General features: G+C 45.3%; 1 protein-coding gene across 2 annotated transcripts; it reads left to right on the top strand.

Moving 5' to 3' along the window:
• The first annotated feature begins 430 nt into the window (after positions 1 to 430).
• Positions 431 to 11,176, top strand: nup155 (nucleoporin 155). Of its 2 annotated transcripts, none has more exons than XM_086135600.1 (34): positions 431 to 575; positions 785 to 980; positions 1,294 to 1,431; positions 1,679 to 1,775; positions 1,853 to 1,923; positions 2,004 to 2,096; positions 2,310 to 2,573; positions 2,653 to 2,726; positions 3,004 to 3,095; positions 3,188 to 3,285; positions 3,357 to 3,524; positions 3,591 to 3,691; positions 3,864 to 4,034; positions 4,117 to 4,227; positions 4,298 to 4,392; positions 4,498 to 4,583; positions 4,666 to 4,807; positions 4,900 to 4,966; positions 5,313 to 5,428; positions 5,520 to 5,623; positions 5,720 to 5,853; positions 5,933 to 6,124; positions 6,392 to 6,530; positions 6,605 to 6,740; positions 6,970 to 7,123; positions 7,200 to 7,304; positions 7,651 to 7,805; positions 7,896 to 8,025; positions 8,263 to 8,376; positions 8,908 to 9,028; positions 9,115 to 9,225; positions 9,756 to 9,892; positions 9,975 to 10,081; positions 10,203 to 11,176. In XM_086135600.1, exons 2-34 carry the CDS (start codon positions 839 to 841, stop codon positions 10,339 to 10,341), a joined length of 4,104 nt encoding a protein of 1,367 aa, XP_085991726.1. In that variant the 5' UTR covers positions 431 to 575; positions 785 to 838; the 3' UTR covers positions 10,342 to 11,176. The 2 variants fall into 2 exon arrangements, with proteins under 2 accessions (XP_085991726.1, XP_085991727.1); XM_086135601.1 differs by having other exon boundaries at positions 434 to 575; positions 812 to 980.
• Positions 11,177 to 11,540: the final 364 nt, after the last annotated feature.

Here is an 11,540-nt window from a genome sequence, read left to right as displayed (position 1 = left end):
GGTTTTTTTAAATGGCACATTTCAAAGCTTTTTTCAGTCCACAAAGTGAACCTCCACATTTGAGCTTTGAATGTCTCGACCAAGAGCCAGATTTTGTACCTCCTAGCTCACTGTCCTGCTAAAGGTGATCATGAATGGAAAAACAGTGCGTTTCATAGAATATGTGGGTAATTAATGGAAGCAATATAAAATTTTATTGAAAGAAATTAGTCAGTACAGACGCTGTTTGCAATCGCATTTGATGATCTGACCCTCTCGACCGCCGTAGGACTTATTGTGTTAGAAAGAATAAACGTATCCTTTTTTTCATCTAAATTGATAGAAAACATACCTAATAGCTTCAACTCTTTTTGAAACAATAAAAATATCCGTAAATTAATTCATAAAGTCGTAACAATTTTTTTTAAGAATCCGGAAGTAAAACCTTTGACCTCGGTGTTCGTGCATGAGGTTGGCGGGCAGTTTAGTGTTCGACGCTTTTTTTAATCACTTCCCTTACTTTCTTCACGTTATTTACTAAACTAACTGACGTTGGAGGAATACTTCACCAAATAGGCGGAATCTTCCCCTTTCGGGTAAGATGATGAGCTCACTCAGAATGGCGTATAATTACGCTTAAGCAGCTTTTAGGTTTAGCCTCCATGCTAGTACTTATTCTAAGAATCCTAGCAATCAGTGCACTACTTATCAACTTGTTATAACTAGTTTTACGTCACTCACGTAGACTCAAATTTAAACACCAAGTGACGTATATTAACGCGGTGTGTATTATTCCATGTCTTAGTTTGACTGAACACTTTTATCCGGCAAGTTTCGTCGGCCAGTGGCAGTGTGAACCATGCCGTCCACCGCCGGACCCAGCAGCCCCTCCGCTGCTCTTGCCGATGCACTCGACAGCTCGGCCCGGCTAGTCGACCGACACCTGCTGGATGACCGCTGCTTCCCGGACTTGTCAGAGCTCCTCAGCGTGCCTTCTCACAGTAAGTCACGGTGGAGTACCAGCCAGGAACACAAAGGAGTAAAAAAGTAGAGATATCGGTTATATTGTCTTTGTCTATTTTTGTCAGCCACGGTAACGAAATGCACAATTGGCAGAGGTAGGAATAAGTGTACAGTGATACCAATATGGATGCTTAACTTAATATTGAAGTGAAGTCAAGGAAGAATGGTGGCAGGTCTGACACATACGATCTACATGTTACCCATTAAATGTTTCAGGAATAGTGCGTTTAAATACAATGAATTTTGGTGCTTTTTTTGTCACAAATGTTAACATGATGTCTGTGCTATTAGATATACCGTCCCTCTCTGGAGTGTCCGACATGGACTATCCCCTCCAAGGCCCTGGTTTACTCAGCGTGCCCAACCTTCCAGAGCTCAGTGCAGTGCGCCGAGTCCCCCTGCCTCCAGAGCTGGTCGAGCAATTCAGCCGTATCCTTTCATTGATAAAGGACAAGTCTGGATTTCCATTGGAAGTTGCACAGTTTCGATTTTTTTTTTCTGTTCTCAAATTGCACATTTGGGATGTGTCAGGAAGAGTAAATTGATATCTTCACTAGCAATAAATCTGATGTAAATATGCTACATTATACATTTATAGCAAATATTTTTTTATTATTTATCTTCTGGTTAATATTTTAATAGAGACGTCAGTTTTTCCCCTGAACGTAAATTGCAGATATGCAATTCAACTGCATGATGGGTGTTTTTCCCGAGATTTCTCGAGCATGGCTCACGATCGACAACGACATCTTCTTATGGAATTATGAGGACGGGTTAGCACAATCGCATTAGAGCGAGTGACTGAGAGGTACAGCCTATATGTGATTATTTGTGCTAATATGCCTCACAGGGGAGACGTCGCCTATTTCGACGGCCTCATCGAAACCATTCTGGCTGTCGGGCTGGTGAAACCAAAACAAGGTTTGTGTGAGCAATACATTAATTTGTACCTTCAGGTCCTTTTTCAACGCGGTGCATAATGTTTGTTTTTATTTTCCCAGGGATTTTGCAGCCTCACATCCATTACCTGCTTGTATTGGCCACATCCGTGGATGTAGTCATCCTGGGATTGAGCTTCCCAAAGGGCCATGCTGGTGAGTTTCCAAATGTCATATGTTCATGGTTATCAGAATCACGGCTGTATTTTTTTGGGCAATTTTAAGTCACTTCAACCTTAAAGCATACGATATTTTTTACATTTTAAGGGTTTCCAAATGTCTTGTTACTTACAGAAAGGAAATAACCCCCCCCCCCCCTTTCTGCTCTTAATGTATCATCCCAGCTTGTGTATTTCTGTGTTGTCTCAGGGCTGAACGACAGCATGTCGGGCGGCTTGCAGCTGCTGCTGGACCCTCTCTTCTCCATCCCCACCGATAACACCTACATTCTCTCAGTGACCTCCACCGACTTGGGTCGCATCTTCATGGCAGGCAAGGACGGCTGCCTGTATGAGATCGCCTACCAGGCGGAGGCGGGCTGGCTAAGTCAGCGCTGCCGCAAGATCAACCACTCTAAGAGCTCCCTCTCCTTCCTCGTCCCTTCTGTGCTCCAGTTCTCTTTCTCTGAGGATGGTAAGCACACGTGAGTCCGACCCTGAGGAAATAGCTTAGATGAGTATTTATTCATCAAACCTGTTTTCCTGCGTTCCAGACCCAATTGTGCAGATTGCTGTGGACAACTCCCGTAACACACTCTTTACACGCTCTGAGAAAGGAGTTCTACAGGTATTACCGTCATTCTACCGCGTGTATGGTGTGTCTACTGTAATTTATGGACTTCATAGGACACAGTATGCATTTCTTTGCACAATTTTAAAACTAGGCATATTTTAGAACGTCTTGCTCACACACATTTTCACAAATAGGCAGATAACAAAATATTTACTGGATAGTTCAATGTCGCATTTCTTAGCGGGCACGCCAGAGAACCTAGCTGTTTGTTTGCGGACGCTATTGATGTTTGTCAGTGTGCTGAATTAAAACGCTCTTTTCCATCGGTCAGGTGTACGACCTGGGTGCTGATGGACAATCTATGAGTCGCGTGGCCACCATGTCTCAAAACAGCATTGTCACAGCCGCCGGAAACATTGCCAGGTCTCGCCACGATGAAACAGAGTTCACTTTTTGGACCCTTCTTCTTGAAACTCATGAGAATTGATGTTGGTTTTCAAACTGTTCTTCTGCAGGACTATCGACCGTTCTGTCTTCCAGCCCATCGTCCAGATCGCTGTGATAAGTAGATCGGAGTCGTCTGACTGCCACTTGCTTGCTGTGACACATGCAGGTAAAGAGCGGGAGGAAAAACAACATAGCAACACAGGAAAATGTTTACACTTCTGGAATACCCCCCCGCAGGTGTGCGTCTCTACTTCAGCACCACGCCGTTTGCGCCACCGCAACAAAGGCACACGCCGGCCCGACCCACCCTGCTCTCACTGGTTCACGTCCGCCTACCGCCAGGCTTCTCTGCATCATCCACGCTGCAGAAACCCGCCAAGGTCCACAAGGCGCTGCACAGCAAAGGTAAACCCTCACCATATTGCCATTTCTTTATCGAGAGTCTTTGATACTATTGTATGATCGCTCCAGGTGTTTTGCTGATGGCGGCTTCTGAGACTGAGGACAACGACGTCCTGTGGTGCATCAACCATGACTCTTTCCCCTTCAAGAAGCCCTTGATGGAGACTCAGGTGGGACCAACGAAGCCATTCTAGACTAAAACCTTCGGGGCTAATATCTCGATGACAGTGGGCAAACATTTGAACAGGGGGAGAGAAAAACAGCAGGATGGTGTTAGGTGACCCCAAAAATCTGCGAATTTGCAAATGCCGGCATACATAACTAAGTCCCTTTTCCATGCAGATGATGTCTAATATCGATGGACACACATGGGCTATAAGCGCCATCAACGAGGAGAGGCCAGCCAGGATTTGCACTCCCCTGAACAAAGACCTGATCCCAGTCACTGACTCCCCCGTGGTGGTCCTGCAGCACAACATCCCCTCACAGAAATTTGTCCTTCTTTCAGCAAAGGTTGAAAGCCTCTTGCCGCATGAAACACAATGTCCAAGTCCCGGTTTGGAATGCTAATGGCAAGATTTTCACTCTTCTGTAGGGGAGTCACATTTTCCAAAAGCTCCGTCCTGTCGATCAGCTGCGTCACCTGCTGGTGAGCTGCGCGGGAGGAGAGAGCGAGGAGATTGAGCGCTTCTTCAAGCTGCATCGGGTAAAATCATTCTTTGACACAGGGTGATCGTTACGCTCTCGAAGTATGCTTATGCCTCCGGTGTGTTCAGGAGGAGCAGGCCTGCGCTACAGCTTTGATCCTGGCTTGTTCCAACGTCGCTTGTGACAGAGAGGTCTCGCAGTGGGCCACCAGAGCCTTCTTCAGGTCTGATAACACGAAAGCCGCATTTCCATTCCAGGTTACAGAACGGCCCGGCACCGCACCACGCAGGCCCCGCTTAGCCCTTTAAATGTATAAATGTGTCATCAGATATGGAGGAGAGGCACAGATGAGGTTTCCCGCAGCTATGTCGCCACCCGGCAATGTTGGACCCATGATGAGCTCTCCAGCACCTGGTAAATGTTTGCTCACATGTGTGCGTGGAGAACCAACTGTCCAGTCATATTCAAGTACTGTATGATGTGTCCCACCCACCAGGCATTTTACCCCCACCCCTGGCCACGCCCTTTGCTCCAATTCACTCGGGGTCGGCCCCCATTACCCCAATGTCGGTTGGCCCAGAGGTGATCTACTCCGGGAAGCACAACGGCATCTGTGTCTACTTTGCTCGCGTTCTCGGGTCAGTGTGTAATGACCGATATGTGGCACCGTCGTATGAAAACAATGTGGAGGACTCATCTTTTCTCCATTTCTTTTCCTTCTCACAAACAGAAACATTTGGGATGGGAGCCTAGCAGTGGAGAATACCATCAGCAAAGGAAGTCAGACCGTCAGTATTGTAAGTACCGTTTCCAAACTGCCTTCGGGTCCACTTTAAAGGAGATATTTTATATTTATATATATATATTTTTTCCAAACTTTACACTTCCCACGGGCCATCTGATAAGCTCCCATCATCATACACAAAGAATGAAGAATCACAGCATTCTTAGCATTCACTTGTGGTCATATTAGAGACTTCTGAAGACTGACAATTGCTCCAAAACTAATATCTGCACCTCTCATGTACATTTTATTGTCTTTTAGAATACAATATAAATTTTTGTCCCAAATAATAAATCCATTTTCATTGTATGTTCCCTTAAAACGGCTTTCTAATCAACACTCTTTGTCATCAACAACAGTTGGAAAGCAGCGTTGCTTCTTTCGATCTGGAGTCTGTCCTTCTGGAACTTCATAGGTTGAAGGAGTTTCTGGACAAAAACTCTCAGTTCAGTCCATCCTCCCTTAGCGGCGCAAGGTAAGACATGATAGTCAACATTTACTGACACAAACCAAAAGAGGGTACTAACTTGCTGAAAAAAACTCTTCTGATTCGGATCCCTTTATAGCTTCAGTTCCCCCGGCAACCTACAGCAAAGGCTGCTGGGATTTATGCGGCCGGATGGCACCAGCTCTCAGCAGGTCCAACAGGAGCTTCAAAGGAAGTATCACAGTGAGTTTTGAGCATCTGGACAGTTTGGATGTTCTGTTTTCCCGTTATACTTTTATACTTTTTTATCTTACTATAATTTACAAATCTTGTTTCCAGCCAAGGCTCAGCTGTACGAGAAAGTGTCCCTGCAGAGCATCCAGGCGCTCGTCCATCGCGCCTATCAGACTCTGGCCCTTTGGAAGCTTCTTTGCGATCATCAGTTCAGCCTCATCATGTCAGAACTGCCCAAGGTAGAATTTACAAAAACACCCCACCTTCACTTGTAGTCTGTTACGCTCTTAATATCTCACACAGCCACTCCTTTTTTAGGATTTTCAGGAGCAGATGAAAGGAGCAAGTTTCAAGGATGTGGTGATCCGGGGGAAAGAGCTTTCGGGAGCTCTGGTCACAGCCCTCATTAACGTCTACATCAAAGATAACGCCTCTGTGGATGCCATCAGCAATCACCTGCGAGACGTGTGCCCGCTGCTCTACAGCACAGACGACAGTGTCTGCTCCAAGGTTACACGGCAGAGCCAAAGTTTGCTTTTCTTGAGTACAGTATGGCTTGAGTTTAGTCGTTGGGTGTGATTTAGTGGGTCCCTCTGCTGGTTGTTGCCAAGTATTACGCTCCATTTTGTTCTCTACGCCTCTCACGTAACATTTATGGGTTATTTCAAGTTCTGTTATTTGTATTTAATATATTTCAAGTCAGCAAGCCTTTTAAACCAAAACATAGTTTCAACATCCACATTCTGAGGTTTAAAATGTTTATGTTCTTCCACGAAGGCTAACGAGTTGCTGCAGAGCTCCAAGCAGATCCAGAACAAGCTCGATAAGGAGAGAACCCTGAGAGAGTCACTGCGTCTCTACCAGCAGATCAGCCAGCACACCGACCTGCCGCTGGTTTGCTCCCAGTACAGACAAGGTAGCGTCTAACTCGACACCGCTGTGATAACTGCTCGCGGCGGTTCTGTTATTAATTGATGCTCGGTCTCTCAGTGCGTTTCTACGAGGGCGTCCTCGAGCTGTGCCTCACGGCGGCTGATAAGAAGGACCCTCAGAGGCTGGGCCCCCATTTTTACAAAAATGGAGAGCCCGAGGAGGACCATACGGGACAACTAGCCTTCCAGGAAAGGTAAAATTGGTCCTGAAATTATTTCATTTGCCTTAATTGGTCCTAAAACTCTTTTTTTTTTTTGTTTCTCTCTCTACAAATAATGGTCTTCATCTATCTATGCCTATCCTAGCCTAAATAGCACACTAGCACACTTTGACACAACATCGCATTTGAATCACATCGAAATAACTGTCAATCCGTTGCTGATGGCTTTTGTCACTGACATTTTCCCATCCCATCCCTGCAGGCTATCGTGTTATAAATGTATCACGGACACCATGCAGGAGCTGGTCAACCAAAGCAAAGCAGCCCCTCAGTCCCCCAGCGTCCCAAAGCAGCCGGGGCCTCCCGTCCTCACCTCCGATCCTAACATGCTGAGTAACGAGGAAGCGACGGCCCACGTGAGTGAGAAATGTGTGTTTGATTGTGTACATTTCCTGCAGCTTTTCTTTGAATGAGAACCTCTTTCCGCTGCAGTTCGAGCAGATCTTTGGTCTGGCTCAGAGGTCCCAAGATGAGCTGTTTCACATCGCCCTGTACAACTGGCTCATCCAAGCAGATCTGGCGGACAAGCTGCTAGAGGTACCCTGTGGTTTATTCGGGCCAGAGTACCAGGCAGTACTTTAGATGTTAGACTCGGGGGGAAAAAAAACAATTTCACAGATGCATCTTAAATTAGGTCAAAGTTTTATAATCATTTTGACGATTCACGGCAAGTTAAAGATAAAAAGCATGAAATTTGTTGTCTAAGTTTATCCAAGCCTGAAAAATACCCAGGCCAAAATCGGACAAGAAGTCGGCCATATTGGTTCGAAGAAACCATTATGAGTCAATACCAGGGCTCTCATAAACCAATTGAACTCTAATCAAGACACTTTTTTTTCGCCAGCGCCATCTAATGTGTGTGGTTGGATCCTATTTTGTCCAGGTGAATTCGCCGTACCTGGAAGAGCATCTCATGCATATGATCAAACAGGATCAGAGCAAGGTGCACAACATGGACCTGTTGTGGCGCTACTACGAGAAGAACCGCAACTTTGGCAAGGCTGCCCACGTTCTAGCGCGCCTTGCCGACATGCACAGGTCTGTGAATCTGTCATTGATGATGAGGAATAGGAGAAATGCCATCATTGTACCAATCTAAATGTACCTCTCGTCTGTGCGCACACGCAGCACCGAGATCTCCCTCAAGCAGCGTCTAGAGTACTTGGCCCGGGCCATCTTGTCCGCTAAGAGCTCCTCCTGTATCTCCGCTCAGGCAGCAGATGGCGAGTTCCTCCATGAGCTGGAGGAGAAGATGGAGGTACAGTGTCGACCGTCTTGATCCCGGGGAAATAAAGTATCAGTAGTGACCTAGGTTTTGTAGCTTTTACATTTACTCATCTCCCCAAAATATAGAAATAGCTTTATTTATCGACTAAAGTCAAATTAAGTTGTATATAATTAAGATTTTTTTTTTCTTAAATTATTTACAACAACAAAAAATCCTAAGGTAAAAACCCTCCCATGCACATAACACCGCTCTGCTTGCTTCTCATAGCTGGTGCGCATCCAAGTCCAGATTCAGGAGACGCTAATCCGACAGTGTTCTAATCATCCTTCGGTGAAAAATGCCGTCTCTCAGTTGGATTCGGATCTCATGGACATCACCAAGGTAACACACAACAGCTTTATGAACAGTTTAAATCTGCGCTATGCTGTACTATTCGGCAGTCTCGGACAAAAGAAGTCACAGTCGCAGGCGAAGAACGGCCATCGCATCACTGAAAATGCATCATACTGCAGTAGCTTACAATATTAAATATGCCTTTTATGAATAAAACTTTGTTTTTTGTTGAACACTTAAGCTTACTACACTAAGGTACTCCATTTTAACATTGGTCAAATAATTGTCTTGCTAATAATTGTTTTAAGAGGCAAGTAGCACTGCACAACATGGCAATTTCTCTACCCAACTTCCGCCATTCATACAACAGAATAATTTCTAATAATCACGCTCAGTAAATTTGTGAGTAAATTGAGACACGGTCATTGTATCGGTATTCATCGTTTTTGCGACATTTTTGTTTGGTCCCGTGCCTTAGTATTTTTCTCATGTAAAATGTGTGCCTCGGCTCCGTCGAGCTTAAAAAAACATAGCTCTAGGCAGTGGGAATTGTTTGTGTGATACCATTCCTGCACGCAGCTGTACGGGGAATACGCCGACCACTTCAAACTGTCCGAGTGCAAGCTGGCCATCATTCACTGCGCGGGACACTCGGATCCGATTCTGGTGCACTCGCTTTGGCAGGAAATCATAGAAAAAGGTCATTGCCCTACAACACACAAAACAAGGTCGTGTTTTGCTTTCATCGTTATTTGTTGATTAGCTGCCGCCAATCTTGTCTCGCAGAACTGGCAGACACGGTGGCCATGAGTCCCGTGGACAGGATGCGATCCCTCAGTTTGAAGCTGGTGTCACTGGGCCGGATCTATGCGGGGACACCGCGCTACTTTCCACTAGGTCAGCGTTCTTGTCTCATTTTAGTGCACTCGCGGTCTAATGTTAGTGATTTCCTCGCTTTGCTGTAGTTATGATGCCGGCTATTTAGTTGATAGCGGCACAATTATGATGATTGCTCGTCCCTTGTGAGTCGCCATTACAAGCAGCACGTTCAAACATGTCCTCCCTGTGGACTATTACCATGGATTTGGCTCCTTACTCAGAGAGTATTATACACATACGTGTGTGTGTGTGTGTGTGTGTGTGTGTGTGTGTGTGTGTGTGTGTGTGTGTGTGTGTGTGTGTGTGTGTGTGTGTGTGTGTGTGAAGTTTAAATGGTGGTGTGTGTTGTGTGTAAAATGTGGGTGTGTGTCATTAGTGTGGATGTATTGTACCGCGTGAGGGTGTCACGTGGTCTGTGAAAAGTGTGCATGTTCCCTTTCCAAAAATATGTGTGCCCTGTGTATAAAGTGCGGGTTGTTGATTTGTAACGTGCGTGAAGTGTGTTCAGCGTCTATGTAACGTGTACTGTGTGTGTTGCGTGTTTGCAGAATTCCTGGTGAAGTATCTGGAGCAGGAGGTGTGCCGCCTCAACTGGGACGTGGGCTTCGTCACGTCCACCATGCAGGAGATCGGGGTGCAGCTGCCGCGCCTCCTCGAGGTCTACGACCAGCTTTTCAAAACCAGGGTAGCCGCCTCAAATCACATGCACTTCCATTTTTAAAATAATGGAAATAAGAGTAAGTATGCATGAAGATTGTCCGTTGTAGGATCCTTACTGGCAGCGCCTGAAGAAGCCTCTGCACTTGGTGGAGTGCATACACGTGCTGCTGTCGGGTTTTGTGGACGACCCCAGCAGAGTGCCCACGTATGACAGGTAAGCCACTTCAGTAGCAGTTCAGCTTCTGGCCTCTGGAGGGAGCTGCAGCGTCGGATGTCTGTCAAATGAACTGGCGGGGTTTTCCCATTGCCGACCAATTATTTCCCCCCTGCAACAGACGCCGCTTCACCAACGTGTGTCTGGACAACATCTGCGGCTACCTGGTGGAGCTGCAATCCCTCAGCCCCAACGCCGCCCTCCAATACACCATCGGCAACTTCAAGTCTCTGCAGGCCAAACTCGATAAACTCCATTGATGTTCGCCGGCATCCCTCGCTTGCCTTTCATCGCTTAGCTGATACATCTGTCACGGTTGTACGTTGGAGTCGGGAGTCAGGTATCACAGGCAGCGTTACGCACTACTCACAAAAAGTTAGGACGGTGACATTTTAGAACAAACCTAAAATGAACGATTGAGCAGTTGGACTTGTGCGTTCAAACGTTTCGCAAAGGTTACATTAATTTCACCTGACGAGGTTTTTAGGTGCGTATTCGGATCCCCCTGAAACTGACTGCGAAAGCCCCAAAATTTCTCACTTCTTCTGAGTAGTGCATCTTCTTATTTTGGGGTAAAATGCCCGGTATGACTTAGTGCAAGGATGTGGCTGTTAAGATACTGAAGATGCAGGTTTTATAACTTATTTAATGCTTAGAGTCCCGAAACACAACGGTGGAAAGTGTGTAAATATAGTACAGACACTCCTATGCATTTACAAGGAGGAGGCATACAAACCTATCACCACTTTTTTTTCTTCCTTACTGACAATGTATATAAAAACAAATTTGATTATTTTTTTAATGTGTTCACGAGGCGTTTTTTCCACTTTTCAGCCTCGCCATTGCCCAACTATATGCCTTAAAATGACGGCTCCATTGCTCATAATGCGACAACCGCTGAGGGACGTCACTTCTTTGGGTTCAAGTAATTACGCTAATTAAAAACAGCACTCAAGGCTTCCCGTACAGTCATCGCAAAAGGGAACGCTCAAAATGTTGTTGATTTTTTTCCTCCAATTAGCTGCCCTGCACTGGAGTGTTTGCGCTATCATGCTTGTTTTAGCCTGGTGGGAATAAAGACATTTTGATTTGAAATTTTGATCTCATTATTATCAATGCCGCAACCTTTTCCAAAACTCCACTTTCATAACTTATTTTGTCAACAAAAAAATTAAGAGTATCTTGGAAATGTCGGTATGTTGATTCAGTACACATCAGTATTTCATGATTTTGTTTGACAATTTTAATGATTAGAACAAATAAACCATCACACAAAATTACACCCAAAAAACCCAATGATTTTTAGTATAAACGTATATATTACATGCACACAAATGCGGGGAAAAAAATATACCTTACAAATGTCTAAAAGCAAACCTCTGAAAGGTTGAATGCAAATGTACTTTGAAGTTAAGTGCAACTTAACTCTGCTGTGTTAAAAAATGTACCGGAATTGATC

The sequence above is a fragment of the Hippocampus guttulatus genome, chromosome 17 (genome assembly GCF_054856545.1).
Source record: "Hippocampus guttulatus isolate MCC_2025c chromosome 17, RoL_Hgut_1.0, whole genome shotgun sequence".
NCBI classification, from domain to species: domain Eukaryota; kingdom Metazoa; phylum Chordata; class Actinopteri; order Syngnathiformes; family Syngnathidae; genus Hippocampus; species Hippocampus guttulatus.
This window is presented reverse-complemented; position numbering and strand designations above follow the sequence as displayed.

Excerpts from the sequence above, each read along its gene's own strand:
- nup155 (XM_086135600.1), top strand. The coding sequence starts at position 839 with ATGCCGTCCACCGCCGGACCCAGCAGCCCCTCCGCTGCTCTTGCCGAT. Across the intron at positions 3,286-3,356 it reads GCTTGCTGTGACACATGCAG|GTGTGCGTCTCTACTTCAGC; the intron begins GTAAAGAGCGGG and ends ACCCCCCCGCAG. Across the intron at positions 5,854-5,932 it reads TCATGTCAGAACTGCCCAAG|GATTTTCAGGAGCAGATGAA; the intron begins GTAGAATTTACA and ends CTCCTTTTTTAG.